At 38.5% G+C, this 24,691-nt stretch overlaps 1 protein-coding gene across 3 annotated transcripts in view; it reads right to left on the reverse strand.

The window, feature by feature from the left end:
- The window catches only part of RELN (reelin), a 520,521-nt gene that overhangs the window by 102,438 nt on the left and 393,392 nt on the right, over positions 1-24,691 (reverse strand). For all 3 annotated transcript variants that reach the window (XM_003825720.5, XM_055114793.2, XM_063606317.1), the window contains exons 28-31: positions 21,097-21,329; positions 7,024-7,181; positions 5,567-5,774; positions 3,660-3,736 (exon numbers count right to left, since the gene is read on the reverse strand). In XM_003825720.5, coding sequence (XP_003825768.3) covers positions 3,660-3,736; positions 5,567-5,774; positions 7,024-7,181; positions 21,097-21,329 — 676 coding nt within the window. The remainder of the gene's footprint in view (positions 1-3,659; positions 3,737-5,566; positions 5,775-7,023; positions 7,182-21,096; positions 21,330-24,691) is intronic.

Raw genomic sequence — 24,691 nt, forward strand, 5'->3', positions numbered from 1 at the left:
CCAAGTGTTGGGAAAGGGACAGTCACACCAAAGTTCACGAAGAAAATGGAAGCAAGGCTGTTTCTTGTCTTTATTCTAGTCAAGTGGAGGAATGTGTGGCATAAGCTCTAGTCTCCAAACTCTGATGTTGCTCAAGATATGTCCTATGGGCTTTTTAGTGTGATATTGGATGTCTGAGGGTGCAGACACTTCAAAATTCAGGTTTTCTTGTGGCTACTAATTTGTATTAATATGGTTTACATTTAATAAGATGAGAGAGAAGCTGAGATTGAGATTACTTAGTTATTTTGAGGTGACCTAATCAGAAGGTAGATGATACTAGAAATGAAGCATCATGAGATAAACTGTCACTGGCTGGTCCTTTCTAGTGCCTTTGACTCAAAGTATGGTCTGAGACCAGCACCTGAATCACCTTGGAACAGGTTTTATAACCTGTGATGGTTTAAAAAATGTCCACACATTCTTTGACACTCTTCCATTCAGAAAGTGGAGCTTAATTCTCCCCCCTTTGAGTGTGGATAGTTTTAGTAACTTGCTTCTAATGAATGGAATATGGCGGAAGTAATGGTGTGTAACTTTGGAAACAGTCATAAAAGGCATTGTCGTTTATTCCTTGCTCCCTCTCAGATCTCTTGCTCTGGGGAAAGCCAGCCTACATTTAGTAAGGACATTCAAGCAGCCTATGGACAGGTCTACAGAGTGAGAAACTGAAACCTCTTGCCAACAGCAGAGAACTAAAGGCTTTTGCCAACAGCCATGTAAGTAAGCCATCTTGGAAGTAGATCACCTAGCCCTGGCTAAGTCTTCCGGTGACTGCACCCCTCCTGGCTTTTGTCCTGACTGCAACCTCACCAGAGACCCTGGGCCAAAACCATTTAGCTAAGCTGCTCCAAAATTCCTGACTCACAGAAACTGTAAGATAACAAATATTTGATGTCTTAAGCTACTTAGTTGTGGAATAATTTGTTATGTAGCATACCACTCCAATCCTACTAAATCTAAATTTGCATTTTAACAAGGCTCCCAAATGATTCAGGTGAACATTAAATTATAAGAAACATGGCTCAGGAGGTACATACTTCATTTGGTTTCTGTCTTCCTCCTCATTAGCTTTTTTAAGGAGTGTCACATATACCTTCAGGCAGTAACAAGGTCTGCAGAGATGAGGGCCGCAATTCCAAAGGACAAAGAAGGAGAGCCTCTCAGATAAGAATGAGAGGGTCGAGGAATGCAAGAAAGGCAAAGAGCAATATACATATCTCATATCACTTGCTGAACCTCATTAGCCATGTCATCTAACACATTGTACATCTGAATGAACCAGGCCCTTTAACTCATCTACCAAGTGTTTAAGGCATGTGAAACATTTCTCTTTTTAAACAGCAGCTCCATCTGCGTTATGCCCGGTCTTACTGAAAATAGCATAATTTTGATTTTAATTCCAAATATGTAAATTGATGCTTCAGCTTGAGTAAGTAAAGAATCTCTACTTTCATCACTGGAAGAGATTTGTTCAAGGATTTAAGCAGATTTACATTTTAACAACCAGTTTTCAATAAAAGGCTAAGAAATGCCTGTGGGATGTGAATTACACGGCCGGCACTGAGTTTATGAAAGTGGCTCAAGACTAGTTGAGAAAAAGTTGCTTGTTACTAAAAGGATCCTCAGGGAAATCTGCATCGCAGGGCAGAAAATAGCACTTGTAAACAGAAGTTCAATACAGAGCAAAGACTCCTGTCTATTATATGATAAGCAGATGCTTCCTTTTCTACCTTGCTCAGGATTTATTTTTTTAGGTCATACACAAATAAGGGTATGGATTTGTAATTTTCAGAAGGGTTATGCACAAAAATGTCCTTTAAATTTCAATGTATCAAATGTCACTTCCTTGGTGAGTCCCCATCCAGACTATTTTTGAATCTAAATCAGCACCTCCCACTGCATAAATTTACTTTCCACCTCATCAGCCTATTTGTTTCTGTCTAGCCCTTACAATCTAACATTTTCTTGCTTATTTCTTTTCTTGATTGCTTACTATCTGAGTCTTCTCACTAGAATGTAAGTTCCCCTGAGGGCAGGGATCTACCCTTAGGTGGTCATTAGTGCCCCACTGGTTCTTCACTCTCTAGTGCATGGTAGGTTTACGCTTCTTTTCCCTTCACCACACTTTCTCTTTCCCTCTGTCACATGGCTGGCAACATCCAGAATCTATGCAGCAGCCACCTTATTATTCTGGGTGCTGGAATGAGGACCTCGGATGACCCATGAAGAAAATGTAGCACAGGGGAGAAATCATTTTATTTTGGCCCACTGATATTTAGAGGTTTATTTATTATTGCAGCATAACCTATCTCATGATGAGGGACATATGTCTTTTGGTGATATTGTATCAATAAAAGCACCTAGAACAATGTCTGGCTTAGAACAGATTCTTAATAAATATTTATTGAAGAGATTAGAGAATGCAAAAATGGTCTATAAAAGCTTCTATATTGCTTCAGTAAATAGATGACTTGGATAATTACTAGACTAAAAGTACTAAGATATTCAGAAAAAGTTATTAAACCTTTCAGTTAGTGATAATATGGCCAAGGAAATGGAGAGCTGATGAACACAGCTGTTGGTAGCTCTACTGACTAATAGGTACTGTTTAAGCCAATGTGTTTTACACAGTCATACTGAGATATTAACAAACTTAGAAGGTGCAAACTCTTTACATGTTGCTGAGACCACGGTTTGGAGGAGGATGCATCTGAGAAACCTGTGAATTTTGTGTGAGGAGTCAGTTCACATTCAAGGTCCCCTAAGGAATTATATCATATCTGTAGAGCTCCCAGAGGCCACCTATGCTTCAAGCCTTTTGCATTTCTTTCAGAACTGAATCATTTGAGGCAGAAGATGGTACGAGTGCCTAGGGAGGGTGGAGTTCAGCGCAAGGAGAGAAGCAGTATAGTATGATGGTTATGGCATACATTCTGGAGCCAGTGTGAGTGGTTTGAATCCCTGCTCATCCACTTATTTAGTGCATGATCATGGGCAGGTTACTTGACCTTGCGGTGCCTCAGTTTCTACATCTGCAAAATAGAACTAATTATATTACTTATGGCAAAAGGGTATGCTGGAAATAAAATGAATTAACACCAGTAAAACACGTGGGATAGTGTCTTGCATATAATAAGTCTCAGTAAAAGATAACATTTATTATTGCCAAGAACTGCTCCTCCTACACGAGGATTCTGGTCTGCCCAGAATATAAGTTTATGGGCCGAAGTAGACTTTGATCTGCATTCAGTAATGCCCTATGCAATCAAGTCTCTAGCTTCCATGCTATATGTAAGAGTCTCTGCTATTGTTTTGGGATTTTTTTGCGTGTGTGCCTCCCTGCGGATAGTATAAAGGAATAGGGTTCCCTAAAACAAATGGCACTTTGATTCTGCCTACACCCAGAGCAGACATGATATATTTCAGGCCTAAGGATCTGTACAAGAAATCTTAGAGATCTTGGCTCTGTGCAGCCACCGATTCTACAAAGCAGAAGAGAAGAGAAGGAACGATTCAGGGTAATGTATCAGTTTTCAAAATCCTGGCCAAACTTTGGGAGGAAAAAGGACTAATCTGCCAATAGTAACTGTAATTTCCATGGAAATATAGCAGCTTACCTTCATTTCTAGTTCTTGGTTTGATGCAGGTAATGCCTGAAGTTTTGCTTCCAATTTGTATATAAAATTGAACAAGTCTGGGGAATAAAAACTTTAGTTTACTTACAAACAAGAGTTCAGAAGAGCTGTAAGCATTTGTGTTTTGACACATTAGAAAAAAAACCTCCTGTATTTATTAAGCACTAATTTCAAACTCAAAGGGCATATGAGAAGCAGAAAATACATAAATTATAGTAAGTTAATTCTGTAACCATTTAGAAGAAGTTAATTAATATGACCATTCATTTTATTCTGTAATAATGAGCTAAACAAAAGGAAACCGTTGAATATCACTTCATTGTGACAGTTTGTTATAATTTTTTTTTTTTTTTTTTGAGATGGAGTCTTGCTCTGTCGCCCAGGCTGGAGTGCAGTGGCGCGATCTCGACTCACTGCAAGCTCCGCCCCCCGGGTTCACGCCATTCTTCTGCCTCAGCCTCCCGAGTAGCTGGGACTACAGGCGCCCGCCACCACGCCTGGCTAATTTCTTTTTGTATTTTTAGTAGAGACGGGGCTAACACGGCGAAACCCCGTCTCTACTAAAAATACAGTCTAATTTAATGGAATTACTAAAATGGAAATTCCTTAAATCTAGTTAACACTATCCTTGGAAACTCAAGATGAAGATTTTTTTTTTATTATACTTTAGTTTCTGGGATACATGTGCAGAACGTGCAGGTTTGTTACATAGGTATACACATGCCATGGTGGTTTGCTGCACCCATCAACCTGTCACCTACGTTAGGCATTTGTTGTCCAGGCTGGAGTGCAGTGGCGCGATCTTGACTCACTTCAACCTCTGCCTCTTGGGCCCAAGCGATCCTCCTGCCTCAGCCTCCTGAGTAGCCGGAACTACCGGCATGAGCCACCACACCCGGCTAATTTTTCTATTTTCAGTAGAGACAGGGTTTTGCCATGTTGGCCAGGATCTGGTCTTGAATTCCTGACCTCAAGTGATCCACCTGCCTCAGTCTCCCAAAGCGCTGGGATTACAGGTGTGAGCTACCGCATCCAGCCAAGATGAGGAAAAATCTAACTTAAGAAGCTGAATACCATATTTGTTTAGAGTCAGATAATTACCTGTCAGTTGCTGATTTAGACTCACTTGGCTAAATTTTTCACAGCGGGCCTTCAGTCAGTATGATGTAAATTATGCCTCAGTCCATAGCGACTGACAGAGAGTACCTGCTTGACAGGCACACCTCTGAGAGAACAATGCAGATGGAATGGTAAGGAAATTGAAGGAAGGAAAAATATGCCACAGGACCCCAGATTTTGTGAGGAGGTCCAAAAATTTTAAACATTTTCTCTATTTCCTTTCTTCCACTTCTCAAATAATTTAATTGCTCTTTTAAAAAGCAGTTTTATTTTAGGTGTGCTATTATTTCATTTGATCTTAAAAACCAAACAGTTCTTTATTTTACCAGTAGGTGTCAGTGTAGGCATTTAAAATTTCTGGGGACCATTTTCAATAAGTGAATACAAATCAACTTAGATAAATGAGGACGCATCAATTTCGGACATAGAATGTAAGGTTGGAAAAATCTTTGTTTCACACGGCACATGCTAAGAATAATACCAAATGGTTTTCATAATAATATCAAACTTCAGAAAATCAAGCTGGCATACCCTAGACACACAGGCCTTGGTGATGACCACACATGGATTCATGAATTGCAGCATGGTATTTGTAGAAACCACCTATTTTATTCCAAAGCTAAAGTTATCTTCATTTTTACATATCATAATCTATATACAGAAACATTATTGTATATATTCCCAATAACAGAACAGAATGTTTTAAGTTAGACTACATCGTATGGTAAATAATATGTTTGTGAAAAAGTGTACCAGTTAATACTTTTTACCTGATATTCCTGGTGTCCAGAGGGACCGTCCGGGCTTCCCTTTTCCCAGGGCCGTTGAAGTAGAGAGATTTGCCATCGTTAAGTGTTCCACAGCCAGTTCCAACCTGGGCGCCTGTTATCTTGTACCACAGAGGGCTGAGCTTCCCCTCAAACCTATCGAACATCTCATTGTGATTGGGGACATTTGACACACAGGTTCCTTGTGCAGCTTCAGAAAAAGAAATAGAGAGGAGAGATGCTTGTTGGAATCATTCAACACCAGGTCTATTCAACACATGGGCAAAGGAAGAATGTCCATAGGGATTAACATTAGGGAGAGAGGCCACATGAAAATTTGTATCTCACAACTGTCGGTCTGAAAGACAGCCATCACTACCATCATCAAAAACACTATTCTGCCTCTGTAAGTTTTTATTTTTTGATAGAGACAGACATTGGGAAGACATTGGGAACCATACCTTTTCATAGTTCCTGCTGCTGAGGATTTGTGTAAACTGAGAAACAGATTTCATCCACAATAAAATTTGCTCATTTGTTATCCTTCTATTCTAGGATCAATAGGGGAAGTCAGTCTCAAATTTAAAAAAAATCCTTGAAACTGTGAGTGACAGCACTCTCCATAGAAGGCCTGCAACAACATATGTTTGTCTTTGGTCACGTGCCAGATGAAGGCTGGGATACTGAAAAGCTGGGAAGAAGCCTTTTGAAGTTGTCTCCAGGAAAAACAAACAAACAAAAAAGATTTTGAAGCTTATAATATTTTCTCCAATTTTCCTCTTTAATCTCAGCTCTTTTCATTTTTGCTTGCAGCAACATCCAAAGGTCACTGTGCTCAGAGATACTTTTTTTGTAAAGTACTCTTTTGGCAGACTTGGGTTTATCATAAGATGCATTTTTATTTTAAATGTATAAAATTACATTTCCTATAGTGATGTAGAGGGCTCACAGAGGCCATGCAGCCATGCAGCATGTGGTTAAGAACTTGGGTTTGGGTTTTGGAGAATGACTGCCAGGGTTTGATACTCAGCTCTAGCAACTCCCAGCTGAATGATCTTGGGATAGTTATTAAATCTCTCTGTGCCTCAGTTTCCTTAAATATAAATAGGGTTTACAGTACTATGACAGAGTTATTGTTAGAATTAAAGGGGATGAAATAAAAAGAACCTCAATGTCTGGCATGAAGTAGGACCTCAAGCAGTATTAATTATTATTGCTATGAATTACAAACAAATCCTCTTTAGGAAATGAAATTTGTATTAGTATGTTTCCTTTTTGGAGCAGCTCAAAACTACAAAATATCCTAGCACCTCATGTGCCTGGGTTGTGAATTCCTACAATTCCTGGACTTAAAGAAGAATAAATTCAGAATTTATTTCTTTGGGAGAATAACATGAAACACAGCAACTAGAGATGACTATTTTACAATAAAACCCTCAGACACATGTATTTAGCCTTACCAGTATATCCTAGGTCACAGAAACACACTCCTGAAATGCAGTCCCCATGGCCACTGCAGTAACTTGGACAAGGCTCGGATATGTACACTCCATCTAAACCAAATGGAGGCACGTTTTTCTGTGAGCTGCTCTCCTGGATCCATCGGAATCTGGTCTTGCTGTTGGGAAAAACAACACACCTGTTTCTTGAACCAACATCTCATATCAAAGCATTGGAATATAGAAAAATTCAGAAAAACTCAACAGAGACTTAATATTTATTTGAAAGTCATGTCTGCTTGACTGCACTTAACCTTCATAAGCTGTCTCTCTCTCAGACCTTTCTCTCTCTCTCTCTTTTTTTTCTTTTTTTGAGACAGCATCTTGCTCTGTCACCCAGGCTGGAGTGCAGTAGGGTGATCTCAGCTCCTTGTAACCTCCGCCTTCCAGGTTCAAGAGATTCTCTTTGGGAGGCCGAGGTGGGCGGATCACAAGGTCAGGAGATTGAGACCATCCTGGCTAACATGGTGAAACCCTGTCTCTACTAAAAATAGAAAAAGTAGCCAGGTGTGGTGGCACGTGCTTGTAGTCCCAGCTACTTGGGAGGCTGAGGCAGGAGAATTGCTTCAACTGGGGAGGCAGAGGATGCAGTGAGCTGGGATCGCACCATTGCACTCCATCCAGCCTGGGTGACAGGGCGAGACTCCGTCTCAAAAAAAAAAAATTCTCGTGCTTCAGCCTCCCGAGTAGCTGAGATAACAGGCACACGCCACAATGCCCAGCTAATCTTTGTATTTTTAGTAGAGATGAGGTTTCACTATGTTGGCCAGGCTGGTCTCAAACTCCTGGCTTTATGTGATCCGCCCGCCTCAGCCTCCCAAAGTACTGGGATTACAGATGTGAGCCACCATGCCCAGATTGATTTCTTTTTCAGCATAAATGTTTGAATATTTTCTCACCTTCTGCTCTTTTAATAATAAAATCCAGATAGATATTCCATTGTTTTACTCAATTAATATTTCACCCTTCTATCACACTCAGTTTATGGATATCTGCAGAAGAGGCTGTTTGGGAATGTTTGAAACAATCTGTCTTTCTTAGGACAGATAAGGGAACTCTGGCTATTTGCTGTTGACATGCTTCAGGCGGGGAAGAGTTAAGTTTGTACCGACAGCTCTATTCACCTGCGCCTTCCCTCCTTTCCTCTTCATCTCTCATCTTTAAATCACAAACACCAGTTTTAACTGCCAACGAACAAAAGAAGGACCTAGTCCCAGTACTTCAAAACCCTGGAACACTAGTGGGCTGGGCTACTGCCCAGTTCTTCATCTCCTAGAACAATAGTTTTGAGGTTGCCAAACTAAAATTTGTCCCAATTGCTTTCCAATTTTTAAAATACATCTTTTCTTTTCCAACATATGGAAACACGCGTGCACACACACACACACACACACATATGTACACACACTCCTATAATTTCATACGAGGGAACTATTTCTTCCTTCTCACTTCCGCTATAATCAAAGGATGAAGATGTATTGGTATATCCACATTCCAATTTATTTTGCTGCCAATATTTATAGACTTTTGAGTTAATCCAGCTTCTTAGTACACAAGGATAAAGAATCTTAAAGATTAATGAAGATTGTTAAGGACAACTGTAGATAAAGACAGCTCCCTCTCCCCTCTATTATCGTGAAGATAACATGGCAAGATCAGAATGGATTTCTTTTTGGCTCTTCAAGTGGCTTTGGAAATTTGGCAGCAATGAACCATAACCTTGGCTTTTTTCCCCCCTTCATTATTTTAAGTTACCTACTCATGGCAACTTTATAAACTGTAGCCAGTAATGTTGTTTATTAGGTTTAAAAATGTTCAGAGATAATTGCCTATTAACGTAAGCCCCAAGCCCCCGTTTCAGTGTAAGAGGAAGGTGAACATACAAATGTATTTCCTTTGCAGCTAATTTGAAATATATTGATCTTATTCTTTTTAAGGTAAAAAGAATTGAATTAAAGAAGTTTAGAAAAACAAAGCAAAAGCAAAAAAAAAAAAAAGTACAATTGTCTTAGTGTCATGGACCTTGGGAAAATTCCTTCCCTTGGAGCTGTAACATTATTCAGCCTCTGAAGGTATTTGTCCTCTTGAAGAAAGTAAATGGAATTAATGTACACCAGCATTTGTCAACTACTCTTAAGGAAAATGTTAAGGCCTCTATGCCGCTTCCAAAAGATAGACTGCATGTCTGTGATAAATGAGGAAAACATGCCAATTCCCTAATACAAGTCCTCTTGGATTAGAAGTCATGCTTGCTTCTTCTTTTTTATGTTTCTATGATAGAACCCAGAGAAACATGGATCCACAGCATCTGTGGTAAGGAAAGTGATGAAAGAGAAAGGAAAACTTCTTTCCCCAACTTCAGGCTCTCTCACCTGGGCAAGATGAGGGCATCTCTCCATCAGCTGCCCCATTTCATGGAAGAAGCCAGCTCAGATTTGGGCCCAGAAGAATTCAGAGGGTTGAAGAATCCTAAGTTTAGGTAGAATTTTAGAAAAAGTTTTGGCAATTTGATAGTGAATGAAGGACAAGTGAAATCCTTTGACCTGTCTCTGATTCTTGGGCTCTTATAGTTTTTATTATTATAAGAGGATCAAGTTCTGATTTGGCCAGAGTGAGGAGGTATCCTTGTTTGCAGTTATAGATCCTAAGGCTTCTACAGACCCAAGAAGCAGAATGCACTGTTATATGTTTGAGACGGTAAAAGACCCCAGGATCTCAGTACTAAGGAACGCTTATTTAGATTTAAAAAAGAAAAACACCAAAAGACTAATCATTTGGTTAATAGGGTAAGTCCAGAACATGGTGAATCATAGCTTAGAGTCCTAGATAGAAGACTGTATTTCAGAGTGAAAGGGCAAGAGATGGTTCCTTTTTCCCTTTCAATCTTTGCTAGTTTGTTTTTTGTTGAAAGGTGCAACTCAAGGCAATAAAGATTTCACTGGCCATGACCTCAGCACGTTTTGCTTCATTTCCATTTCTCCAAGTTATGCCTGGTTCCTGATGTCTGCTGCTACTCTGTTCTCTTCTCAGTGGCAAAATCTTGGGATTGAACACAATTGATTTAGCAACCTCAGGGTTTCTGGAATAGGAGGAAGAACTGATAAAGAATTCATTATAAAAACTAGTCACTAAGAGACCATGAGAAGAAGGAAGGAAATAAGTAGGCTAAAGTTAAGTTAATAAGTATGTCCCAATTCTATACTTTTAGAGTAGAGGAGATACAGCCTTGCAATTGTTACTACTAATGTATTTGTGCACATGTTCTAACCTTGCCTTTTCAAGGAGACACAGTAGAATGTGGAACAATGATTTCTTGTTAAGTAGCACTGCATATATTCTGGAAAAATATGAAAAAGGAAGGTGTCTTCATTATAGCTAACACCTACTGCTGGTCTTTATTCCTTATTCAACATCCCTTCATTCAGTTAACATCTAGAAAGCATCTACAGCACGCTAGGCACAGTGCTAACGCTAGTAATACCATGAGGAGCAAAACCCAGACATGGTTCCTGCCTTCATGTAGCCCACAGTTGAGTGAGGAGACACACTTAATCAAACACCCACACAAATAAATGCACCCATGCAACTCCGACAACCATTAAGAAGGACATAGAGAAGAGCATCTGATAGAGGTCTTGACTTGGTAGGAAGGTATAGAAATAATTTAGAGGAAGTAATGATTGAGAGAAAGAGTTTAATCTTACATAATTTTATTAGAAATAGATCATAGGCCAGGCGCAGTGGCTCACGCCTGTAATCCCAGTGCTTTGGGAGACCTAGGTGGGTGGATCACTTAGGGTTACGAGTTCGAGACTAGCCTGGCCAACATGGTGAAACCCCATCTCTACTAAAAATACAAAAATTAGCTAGGCATATTGGCACATGCTTGTAATTCCAGCTACTCGGGAGGCTGAGGTGGGAGAATCACTTGAACCTGGGAGATGGAGGTTTCAGTGAGCTAAGATTGCGCCCCTGCACTCTGGTCTTGGTGACAAAGTAAGACTCCATCTCCAAAAAAAAAAAAAAAAAAAGTACGTCATAGTGTGGTTTGACTATTCTATTCAAAAAGCATTCCCTTTTGTTTTGCATGTCCCAGATAAAGAAAAAGAAGAAGATATCATTCTTTCTCTTTGTTTCCTCCCCCAATTTTCATTTTTGCCTGGGGGATGCCTAAGTGAATCGATTTCTGCACTGTACCCTTCCATCACCACACAATTCAATGTGATGTTGCATCTGCTTCTCAAACTAGGAAGGTTTCTGCTTGTCCCGTGCAGAGATGCAGAGTATTCTGAAGAATACTAAGCAACTTTTTTCTAGTCCTGCACAGAGCCACCCACTTTTTTGCACTCTACATAGTGTACCTAGAGCAGGCTACATAGCATATTGCCTGGATGGGGATGTCTCTGAGAGTTGCGAGAGGTGTACCAACATATATTCACCATCACCAATGTGTTTTCTGTAGGCAAGAGCCCAGTGAATTAATATGAGCACAAATGGCTCCTTTGAGAAAATCAGCTTAGACCTATTTCTGAAACAGCAATTTTCTTGTAACTATTATAAGCATGTTTGCCTCATGGCAAAACAGCTCCAAATTTTAACAATTTTAACACTTAGAATTCTCAGTTTTCCAACACCGCATTTGGAGATATCTGAGTTTAACATATTGCAGAAGGAGCAACAACAGCTCATTTACTTGGGGTAAAGTAGAAACATATTTACTGTTCTTCAGTTGAGGGCTCTTCATCACAAATGCCATCAAGCAGCAAGCTGGATGGTATCCAAATTAACCATGAAGCTGGATTCTAATGATGAATATTTTGTCTTCCAAAAGCTGAGGTCTAAGAAAATATTGATACATTGGGAGCCTCAAAGTATTGGCTCACTTTGTGATGCTAAGGACAATCTGCTCTTACTTCTCATATGTGGCTTTACCAACTGGGTTATTCCACCCAACATCAAACACACTGCAATTTCAGATTCAGGTGTGTATTTATTTTATTAATTAATTTTTTTATTTCAATAGTTTTTGGGGGTACACGTGGTTTTTAGTTACATGGTTAAGTTCTTTAGTGATTTCTGAGGTTTTATTATAGTGTACCCATCATCTGAGCAGTGATCATTGTACCCAATATGTAGCCATTTATCCCTCACCTTCCCTCCCAAACTTCTCCCTCTGAGTCCCCAAAGTCCACTGTCTCATTCTTACGCCTTTCATCCTCCTTCAGCTATAAATTTATTATTGGGCTTCATTGAAATCAAACAAGATTTGTATTCCTTGGCTCCTCATTGTATCATTGTAGCAATGATGTGCCACTTGATGTTCTCCAACTTCATGGCACATTACACTGATCTATTTGGAAGAGCTGCATTTGGGCCACAGTTTTGGAAAGTATGGAGGGAGGAATGCAGTGGTGGAGGTGAGGAGTACAAGGGCTGCACAGCTGGAGATGGGCAGGAAGGAGAATGACATTGCTATATAGCTGCAAACACAGATATGTTCTTATGGAAAAAGAAAGATGTTCTCAGGGGGTGAAGCCTGGAGAGTACAATCAAGAACTGAGAAGACCAGTGGATGAAGGAACCACTATCAGGGAACAGACCTGTCTTAATCATTGGAATGTTCTTGTCCTGGACATTGTTCTCAGAGGAGGGAGCCCTAGTAACAAGTCTCTTGCTGCATTTGGAATTTCTGAGGGCCAGTGACTGCTATGTGCTTCCCATTCCTTCCTTTTTGTTTATTATTATTATTTTTGAGTGGGAGTATCTCTTGCGGTTATCCTGACATTTTCTCACCATTTTATGTTGGGTAAGGGTAAAGTAGATTACCTGTCTTTACAGGTCTAGAGATCAAGGACCCACATTCACATCTCAACCTGATGGAGATAATACAACCAGGGACTTGGTGTCTGGTGCTGTGATGGGATGAGAATTTGGGGGGTCTTGGGAGGACACTGAATGCATTTTTCAAGTGGAAGAGATGTGAATTACTGGGGCTAAAACAGACCATGGTAGACAGTTACAATAATGCCTCCCACTTAATCACACTTCCTTTTGTATATGCTCCTCTGTAGTGCAACTTTAATGCACTTCTTGTTAAAAAAGTAAGTCTCTTTAGCCTCCATTTAAATCTATACTGGCTTTGTGACTTGCTTTGACCAAAAGGATGTGGCAAATGAGATGAGGCTTTGCAGTTACTTTTCCTCTCTTGGAATGCTGGAGCCCACCTAACTGAAAAATACTGAGATGAAGACCACATGGAGAGAAAGGTCCAGCTGACCCAGACTCTTACCAACTCATCAACTGAGTGCAACTAGATGATGGAGCCCAGGAAGACCAGCAGAAGAACTGCCCAGCCAACCCCACAAAACCATGAGAGATAATAAATCATTATTGTTTTGAGCTCTTAAATTTTGGAGAACTGTGTTGCATAGCAAAAGGTAACTATGCAAATATAATCCTAGGCTCTATTGAGGAATCTCAACAAAAAGTAAAGAGGATTTTTCTTTTAAAAAGTAATGTATCTGTTTATCCCTGACTCTGTTTTCCTCCCACTGGTTAAGAGATGGCAAAATCTGGAACAGATGCCCTGGATCCAGAGATGGAAGTCAGGTGTTCAGGATGGCAGAGCCAACTTGTCAACTCTGAACTGCTCACTTTTGGACCAGTATATGAGAAAGAATGAACTTCTATATTGTTGAAAATTTGTTAAGCATTTGTGTTTGTGTGTTTCTCTGTCATAGTAGCTGGGTCTGTATCCTAACTAAAGCATATGGCAAGTCAAATTCTTAATTTCATTAAAGGTGGTAAATTCATCAACTCTGCCACCTACACAACAAATTTTGAAGGCATTTGCATATCATTTTGATAAACTACAAAGAACACTAGCATATAAGGACAAATACATTACTTATGAGTTGGAGCCACTGATTGACAAACTTTCTTGAGATAGCTGGTGTTTAAAGATTATGTTTCAAAGTTTAGCAGATCACAGAAACTGGTACATCCTTAACCAAAGAAATTCCTTCCCTATCCAGGAAGTTTGCCTATCAAAGGCTGTAGTGTAATTTTTTGAGGTATGCACATCTAAGTAACAAGGAGGCAGAGAGCACAACCAGCTTATCTTGCCAGATGATGCAAAGTAAACTGGTGATAAATTAGGTGAAAGATGCCACAAACAGAATGACCTCCAAGAACTTTATGAATAAGACACATCTATAGATTGTTAAGCTTTTACCATATAAGTCAGAATGAGATAGGTTATGTTGTGGCAACAAACAACTCTCAATCTCTATGGTTTAACCTAGAAAAAGTTTATTTCTTGCTTATTTTATATGTCCAGTGTAGGTTGGCAAGGGAGTCTGCTTATTGTAGACACTCATTGAGATGTAAGATTCATCTCAATACAAGCTTCCACGGAGCAGGAAAGATGGCGAAGTGTACATGGGCTCTTAAAGCCATATGTCTCATTTTCATTCACATTTCATTTAGACATGCCAAACTTTACAGGCTGTGGGGAGAAAGTATAATCCTCCATTTTTCTAGGGAGAAAGAAAGCTGGAAATATTGTTGAATGGCAATAATGAGCATCCAAACCATATGCTATTCTCTCTGAGAATTACACCATTGGCTTCCCTGGTTCTGAGGCCTTTGGACTTAGACTGAGCCATGCTACTGACATCTCAGAGTCTCCAACTTGCAGATGGTCTATCATGGAACTAGTTAGCCACCATAATCGTGTGAACCAATTTCCCCTAAAAAAATCCCCTCTCATGTATCTATATATATACATATCCTATTGATGCTGTCTCTCTGGAGAACCCTAACTAATTCAGATTTGATATTGGGGAAGCCAAATATCACTCCTTCTTACTGTATTCCTTACAATACAATGAAAGAGATCTGCAAATTTGTTTCCTCACAAAAAGGCTGTGACAAGTTAAGTGCATGAGGCGACTTAATAGTGAAAGATAAAAGTTTAGAAGATTCCAGTTCAAGATGGCTGACCAGAGATATCAGACACCCATCCTTTCCACAAGGAAGAACCAAAATTATGAGTAGATAACCATACCTTGAATAGAACATCTAGGAGAGAATACTAACGACCAACAGAGAACTCACAGGAAACACCTGAGGCACAAAAGGAGAAGGAAACAAGTAGCCAGCATGGCTGAGACTGGCCAGGAACCTAGAAGGGCTTGGAACTATGGGGAAAGAGCTTCAGCAGTCCACATCCCTGCCACAGAGTGCTGCAATCTGAGCTGTGGGAGAGCGCCACTACCCACACAAACTCTGACACTAGCATGGGTGGTGATTTGGAGACCCCGTGAAGGCAATGCACCAGACAGGGAACTCATGCTAGGTCACTCATGCCCCACTCCTGAGACCTGAACAGCTGCAGCAGGAAGTCATGTGGGGACTGCTGCTGCCATAGGACTGCATCTTGCCCTTGGTAACAGCCCCCATATCTCCACATCCTAGGAGTTCCTGCTGACATTCCCAATGCCCACTTGGAAGGCTGCAGTGGAGCAGCACTGGCTGCCCAAAGGTACTGCAAGGTCCCCCAGTTCTCTAGCCCACAGGGAGTATTGCTCCCCAGGGAAAGGACAGTGCAGTGCAACAAAAGGCACAGAACCTCACATATCAGTATTAGCCTTGAACGTAATGGGCTAAATCCTCAACTAGGAAGGTACAGACTGGCAGATTGGATAAGAAAACATAGATCCAATTATTTGTTGCCTACAATAGACCCACTTAATGGGTAAAGACATCTATAGACTCAACATAAGGGGTGGAAAAAGATATACCACACAAATGGAAAACAAAAATGAGTAAGAGTAGATACACTCATGTGAGATAAAAGACTGTAATTCAACAAAAGTTTAAAAAGACTGAAAAGGGCATTATATAATGGTAAAGAGTTCAATTCAACAAGAAGAGACAACCATCCTAAACATATATGTACCCAACCATGGAACACCCACATTCATAAAATAAATACTGCTAGGCCTAAGAAAAAAGACAGACAGCAACATAATAATATCGGGAGCTTTAACACCCCAATGACATCACTAGATAGATCACTGAGGCAGAAAATGACCAAAGAACTTCTGGACTTAAATTGGACTCTATGCCAAATGGACATAACAGACATTTAAAGAACATTACACCCAACAACCACAGAATATACTGCTTCACTTCTGCACATGGAACATTCTCAAACACAGTCCATATGCTAGGCCACAAAGCAAGTCTCAATAAATTTTTAAAAATAGAAATTATAGTAAGTATCTTCTTAGACCATGGCAGAATAGAATTAGATATCAATACCAAGAGGAACTCTCAAAACTATATAAATTACATGGAAACTAAACAACTTGCTCCTGACCGATCTTTGAGTAAGTGATGAAATTAAGGCGGAAATAAAAAAAAAAATTGAAACAAATGAAAATAGGGACACAACATACCAAAACCTCTGAAATACAGCAAAAGCAGTGCTAAAAGTTTATAGCTTTAAATGCCTATGTAAAAAAGATAGAAAGATTGTAAATTAACAACTTAACATTGCACCTCAAGGAAGAAAAATAAAGACAAAACAAACCCAAAGCTAGTGGAAGAAAAGAAATAACAAAGATCAAAGCAGAACTAAATGAAATTGAAACCAAGAAAAAGAATACAAAGGATCAATGAGATGATAAGTTGCCTCTTTGAAAAGATAACAAAGTTGATAGACTGCTAGATTATGCAAGATAAAAAGAGAGAAGATTCAAATAAGCACAATCAGAAATAATAAAGGTGACATTACAACTGATATCAGAGAAATAAAAAAGATCATTGGAGACTCCTATGAACATCTCTATGTATACAAACTAGAAAACCTAGAGAAAACGGATAAATTCCTGGAAACATACAACCTCCCAAGCATTAACTAGGAAGAAATAGAAATTTTGAACATGCCAATAATAAGTAATGATTTTAAAGCAGTAAGAAAAAGTCTTCCAACAACAAAAACAACAAAAACCCCAGTACAAGATGGATTCAGATAAATTTTACTAGATGTACAAAGCAGGGCTGGTACCAATCTTACTAAAGAGATTCCAAAAATTGATGGGTAGGGATTCTTTCCCAACTCAATCTATAAAACCAGAATCACCCTGATACCAAAATTAGGCAAGGGCACAACCAAAAAAGAAAACAGGCTAGTATCCCTGATGAACATAGACACAAAAATCCTCAAGAAAATACTAGCAAACTGAAAACAACAGCACATCGAAAAGATATACATCATGACTGAATGAGTTTATTCCATGGATGTAAGGATAGTTCAACACACCTAAGTCAGTAAATGTCATTCACCACATAAACAGAACTAAAAACAAAAACATATGATCATTTCAATAGATGCAGAAAGAGCATTAGATAAAATCCAACATCCATTCATGATGTTGATACGATATAAACCCTCAACAATCTGGGCATCAAAGCAACACACCTCAAAATAATAAAAGCCAGGCCGGGCGTGATGGCTCATGCCTGTAATCCCAGCACTTTGGGAGGCCGAGGGGGGTGGATCACAAGGTCAGGAGTTCAAGACCAGCCTGAACAACATGGTGAAATCCCGTTTCTACTAAAAAATACAAAAATTAGCCGGGCATGGTGATGCTTGCCTGTAATCCCAGCTACCCAGGAGGCTGAGGCAGGAGAATTGCTTGAATCTGGGAGGCGGAGGTTGCAGTGAGCAGAGATCACGCCATTGCACTCCAGCCTGGGCGACAGAGTGAGACTCCATCTCAAAAAAATAAAAATAAAAATAAAAATAAAAAATAAAAGCCATATATGACAAACCCATAGCCAACATTATACTGAATGAGTGGGGAAAAGGTAAAATCATTCCTCCCAAGAACTGGGACAATACAAGGATGCTCACCCTCTCTACTCCAGTTCAACATAGTACTAGAAGTCTTAGCTAAAGCAGTCAAGCAAGAGAAAGAAATAAAAAGCATCCAAATTGAGAAAAAGGAAATCAAATTATTTCTGTTCACTGATGACATGATCTTATACCTAGAAAACCCTAAAGACCCTTCCAAAAAACTCCTAGACTTGAAAAATGACTTCAGTAAAGTTTAAGGACACAAAATAAATGTACAAAAATCAGAGCATTTCTATACACCAGTAACATTGAAGCTGAGTACAAAATCAAGAATTCAATCCCATTGACAATCTCCAAAATAAAATAAGTACTAGGAATACATTTAACCAAGGAGATGGATCATCTCTACAAGGAAAACTAGAAAACACTGTAGATGGAAGAAACTGTAGATCACAAAAACAAATGGAAAAAATCCTATGCTCATGGATTGAAGAATCAATATTGTTAAAATTACCACAATGCCCAAAGCAATCTACAGATGCAATGTAATTCCTATCAAATTACCAATGTCATTTTTCACAGAATTGGAAAAAACAACCCTAAAATTCACATAGAATCAAAAAAGAGTCTGAAGAGCCAAAGCAATCCTAAACAAAAAGGATGCGAGAGGCATCACCTTACCTGACTTCAAATTATGCTACAAAGCAATAGTAAGCAAAACCATGATACTGGTGTAAAAATACACACACAGACCAATGGAACAGAATAGAGAATCCAGAAATAAAGCCCCAGATTTACAGCCAACTAATCTTTGACAAAGCTGACAAGAACTTACACTGGGGAAAGGACACCCTCTGCAATAAATGGTGCTGGGAAAATTGAATAGCCACATGCAGAAGAATGAAACTGGACCCATATCTCTCACCATATACAAAAATCAACTCAAAATGGATTAAAGACTTAAACATGAGGCCCCAGACTACAAAAATTCTAGAAGAAAACCTATGGAAAACTCTCCTGGATATTGGTCTAAAAATAATCTATGACTAAGACCTCAAAAGCACAGCCAACAAAAACAAAAACAGACAAGTGAGACTTTGTTAAACTAAAAAGCTTCTGCACAATAAAATAAATAACCTACAGAGTGAAGAGACAACCTATGGGATGGGAAAAATATTTGCAACTTTTCATCCAACAAGGGACCAATATAATAGGAATAGAGTATACAAAGAACTCAAACAACAGCAACATAAATAAATAAATAAAATTAAAAGGTGGGCAAAGGCCATGAATAGACATTTCTCAAAAGAAGACATACAAATGTGAAAAGGTATATGAAAAAATGTCAACATTACTAATCATCAGAGAAATGCAAATCAAAACCACAATAAAATATTGTCTTACCCCTGTCACAGTGGTTATTATTCAAAAGACAAAAAACAAACAAACAAACAGATGTTGGTGAGGATATGAAGGAAAGGGAACTCTTATATACTGTTGGTGGGAATGTGAACTAGTACAGCCACTGTAGAAAACAGTATGGAGATTTCTCAAAACACTAAAAATAAAATTACCATATGATCCAGTAATCCTACTACTGGGTGTCTACCCAAAGAAAAAGAAACCAATATATCAAAGGGATACCTGCACTTTCGTGTTTATTGCAGAACTTTTCACAATAGCTAAGATATGCAATCAACCTAAATGTTAATCAACAGATAAATGGATATACACAATGAAATACTATTTGGCTGTAGAGAAGAATGAAATCATGTCATTTGCAGCAACATGGATGGAACCAGAGGCCATTATTTCATGTGAAATAAGCCAGGGTCAAAAAGACAAATATTGCATATTCTCAGTTATATGTGGGAGATCTAAAATATTCGATCACATGTTTTTCATACATGGAGATAGAGACTGGAAAGACAGATAACAGAGACTAGGAAGGCTACCAAGGGAGGGAGGGAGGAGGATGAAAAGAAGTGGGTTAAAGCGTACAAACATACAGTAAGATAGAAGGAATAAATTCAATGCTTGATAGCAGAGAAGGGTGACTATACTTAACAAAAGTATACTGTACTCAAGTGATGGACACCCTAAATATCCTGACACAATCAGTATGCGTTATGTACATGTAACAATATTTCACACGTACTCTGACAAATAAGACAGACAAAAGTGTAAAAGCTAGTTATTATTGGTGCTGTGAAAGCAGAAAATTGCTTAATTGCAATGGCTGAGCAATAACCAGATTTTCAGACAGCATATCCCTACAAACATTGTCGACCACAACCAGTCTCCAAATATAAGCGTAGTGAGTGTTTTGAAGATCATAGAAGTGAAAACAATACAAGAAATCTCCAAAAATACAAGAAATCTCCCCCACCAAATTATGCAGTCACAGGACTTCCGCCCTCCCCACACTGTGCCTATTTGCTATGCTATCTATTTGATGTGCTATATCTTCACATCATTTCCAATATAGGATGTGTAAATTATGTAAGGACTTTTAGAGAGTTATAATTTGTTTCATGCATTTTTTTTTTTTGCAAATTTGACTCCACAAAAGTGCAATGTTGATGTTGTGTGTATGTGGGTGTACCTAAAAATACTGAAAAACTTTCTCAGTAAAGGGAGAGACATCTTTTTCATACATCTGCTTTTGTGAAAGATAAAATTTCTTCAGGTCTCAGCTTTTTGGTGACTACATATGCAGTGGTGACCCACTGAGGTTTTTGATCAACCTCATCAAAAGAGTTAAATTGTCTGTCAGTATTTCAGATGGCCACATTTATAAAGCTGAGTGCAAACAATTACCCACCATGGTGATACACATTTATACATTTTGCTTTTTGACCTATTTCTTTATGTATACATTTTGTCTGCTCATAAATGTTAAGCCATTGCAACAGTCTTTAGTATATCTGAATGTTTATGCTTGCAAAAATAAGTATTGTGTAAAGTGGCCTATGAAGTGTTCTGTCATGTTTTTATGTTTCTCAGATAAATCCCCTTTTAAGATATAAATAAATGTTTTAAAAATTATTTTTCCCAGAATTGTATTTTTGGGGTTGTGATCTTTCAGGATTACAACATTTAGGGTTATAGCATTTGGGACTGTGTCTTTCTTAATGGCCCAAACCCATTAAGAATGATTACTTTACCTGGATGCAAGAGACCTTGGAATAACAATGGTGATTCTTGTCCATTCTTCAAAGTCCCCTGTGTGATACATGGTGGGCTCACTTAGTTCTCTGGAGTTTCCTTCGCATCCTTTGCCTGCAGAAGCCGGGTAACAGCCTTCTTTCACCAGAAACCAGGACATACCAGCATCATGAGAGTACTGAAGAAGAACTGGAGCAGTACTGCTGAATTGATTGGCACAACCTATGTTTAGCTGTTAAAAGGAAGGACAAGAATTATACAAGATTTTGGTTCTAAGTCATCACTCAACAAATTAGATGCTACAGCATCCAGGGTGCCTTCTAATGGGTCTGCACTGAATTTACAATGATAGGAATTGTGAGCTCAGTCCCAGCCAAGACCCTTCAATAGATTCTGGAATTCTTTGTTTAAGCAAACAATAGGTACTTTTTACTAGAAAACTGGACTCATTTTGTGGATTTCTTGCGATTATAGGAGAGAAGAGAGAAGCACAGTGTCTGTGGTTCTTGAGTCTCAGACAAAAGATATGCCAAGAAGCTGCTTTTTTCTCCCTCCTCAGAGGGTACAAACAGAGGAAACCATAAGATGGAGAAGCAGCTGTCTTCTTCAGTACAGGAAGGTTTCAGTGGAACAAGCATCCTCCTTCTGTTTCCTTGCCAAAGCTCATTAAAGATCAGTGTCAACCGGCTGGGTGCGGTGGCTCATGCCTGTAATCCCAGCACTTTGGGAGGCTGAGGCGGGTGGATCATGAGGTCAGGAGTTCAAGACTAGCATGGCCAAGATGGTAAAACCCTGTCTCTACTAAAAATACAAAAATTAGCCGGCGTGGTGGCGGGCACCTGTAATCCCAGCTACTCGGGAGGCTGAGGCAGAGAATTGCTTGAACCTGGGAGGTGGAGGTTGCAGTGAGCTGAGATCACGCCACTGCACTCCAGCCTGGGTGACAGAGCCAGACTCCATCTCAACAAAAAATAAATAAATAAATAAATAAATATAAAATAAAATCAGTGTCAACTTAGATGAAACAGCTGAGTGTTTATCACAGCATCAAATAAGCAACATAATCCAGAAATGAAACTGTTACTGTTTGGTGTACTTGTATGGAGGACTGTCATCATAGGATTAACAACATTTAAAAAATGGTAAAAATACAACTTAAATTCCACTGGCCTATCATAACTGTCCTTTCTTTTCTATTTTCTCTTCTGATCTTTATAGGGAAGCTATATTTTGGTCATACAGTTGAAGTTATTACACATCTAGAGCTTTCCTCCACATTGTGTTATACATAGCATTGCAGAGAATATACCTTTCTTCTTTGATTTGTCATCACCAGATAAATTCCTGAGAGTAGCATTAAGGAGTCAAAATGTAGAAACACTTAAAATTTTCTAGTTATCTGTGCTTATTTTGTATTGGTTGAGTCCAAATGAATCAGTTTAGGCATTGGGTATTATAGTTTAAGACAGTTTATTTCCAAATAAATGTGTAAATGAATTTTATTACACTTTTCATAATTATAAATGTCGAACTTTTTTTCTCATGTTCATTTAATTACCTGCCATCTTATATGAATGGCTTATTCACATCTTATTTCATTTGTTGGCTGGAGCCACAAATTTTGCTGTAAAAGACTTTACTAAATAAGAATAGTCTGATTTTTAGAAGGAAAATTGTAATCAGGAATGAAAAGAACATGATACGACAAAAACATAAAGGGAGAGACATGGGCTAATAATATTGAGCCATAGCTCAGGAGGTCAATCAGTTAATCCTCATGACTGTAAGGTAGCTTTATCTAGTTTTTAAAAAGAAGATTTAGTATCTTCTTTATTTCCATACTCACAGCTAGAAAGCATCTCTCAGAGAATTTATAATTTGGTTAGTAGAAATTTTATTGTGCACTATTTATCCAAGTTTCTATAGTAAAACATCAAGAATATAATTAAAAACTTAACCCTCTCAGATGCATGATTAAACTCTTCTAACACAAATTCCTTTTACTGCATTATTCAATAGTAACAATGGCCTTTGGTTGGTGTGTGGTGAGAGCAGCCACATTGGGCATGCCTAGTTAACTTTTTGTCTTAAATTTGCCATGATTGCTGTTGTTTCTAACATAGACAAGTTGTTGGAACTTGAAGTTCTGTGACAAGTTCGTGCTTTAGAAATCAGATATAGGGTAGTGTAGACATACTCTCAGCTGTATTAAACATAAAATTTATCTTAAACTTTCCATTCAGGATTTAGGCCTACCTTCAACAAATATTTATTTGTGTACCTTCTATGGATCAGATACATATGTTTAAGTCTCTCCTATCTTTAAAAATAAAAATAAAACAAAAGAAAATAAAAATTCTCCCTGATTTTTGGTCTCCCTCTAACTACAGAGCTAAACAAATTGAGAGAAAGGTCGTATTCACTGTGTAGACCTCTTCACTCAACATTTTAAAATCCATTGTAATCTGAATTTTGTTATATAGGTAAACTGTGTGTCTCGGGAGTTTGCTGTACAGATCACTTTGTCACCCAGGTAATAAGCATACTACCCAATAGGTAGTTTTTTGATCCTCTCCCTTCTCCTACCTTTCATCCTTAAGTAGGCCCCAGTGTCTGTTGTTCCCCTATGTGTCCATGTGTTCTCATTGTTTAGCTGCCGCTTACAAGTGAGAACATGTGGTATCTGTTTTTCTGTTCCTTTATTAGTTTGCCTAGGATAATGGCCTCCAGCTCCACTCATGTTGCTGTAAAAGTCATGATGTCATCCTTTTTTATGGCTGTGTAGTGTTCCATGGTGTATATGTACCACATTTTCTTTATCCAGTCTACCACAGATGAGCATTTAGTGGGATTCCATGTCTTTGCTAGTGTCAATAGTGGTTTGATGAACATACACATGCACGTGTCTTTATGGTAGAATGATTTATACTTCTTTGGGTATATACCTAATAATGGGATTGCTGGGTCAAATGGTAGAGAATTAAGATTTTTCTTAAGCAGTATGCATTCCTGATCATTGTTTAAATGCTTGAAATATTTAACACTATTTTTTAAATTTAGATTTTAAAAATTTCAGAATATTATCTTGCAGACTTTAATACCTACACAACCATGGTTTGTGATTAATTAAATAGAAAAGGTGTCAGATGAGAAACAGCATAGTATTCTGCAAATATATTTGCTATTAACGTTATTTTGTTATTACTTTAGGTATTACCAACAAATGAATATAGATTCATATATTGTTATTGATATTTTTCCATTGTAGTTTAGCATCAGAATCTAAACAAGGAAGGATCACATTTTACTAATCATATTATTTATGACTCACTTCCTTGTTTACAGACCTGTGGAAATTGTATTTGAAGAGCTGCCTATAAACATCTGATCTCTTTAATAATTCCATTTGTAAATTATTTAGCATCTGCATCCTGCCATTATGTAAGGACCATGTAGTTGTGCTAGCTCATTAAAACTGCATTACTTTCAACCCCAGAAGTCACCTATGGGATTTTATTATAAACACAATGAAATTTTGATTAGCGTTCTGAAACAAGACCTTGTCAAAGTAAATACTTGCTATACATGTTGATA

This window comes from Pan paniscus, chromosome 6 (assembly GCF_029289425.2).
Source record: "Pan paniscus chromosome 6, NHGRI_mPanPan1-v2.0_pri, whole genome shotgun sequence".
NCBI classification, from domain to species: domain Eukaryota; kingdom Metazoa; phylum Chordata; class Mammalia; order Primates; family Hominidae; genus Pan; species Pan paniscus.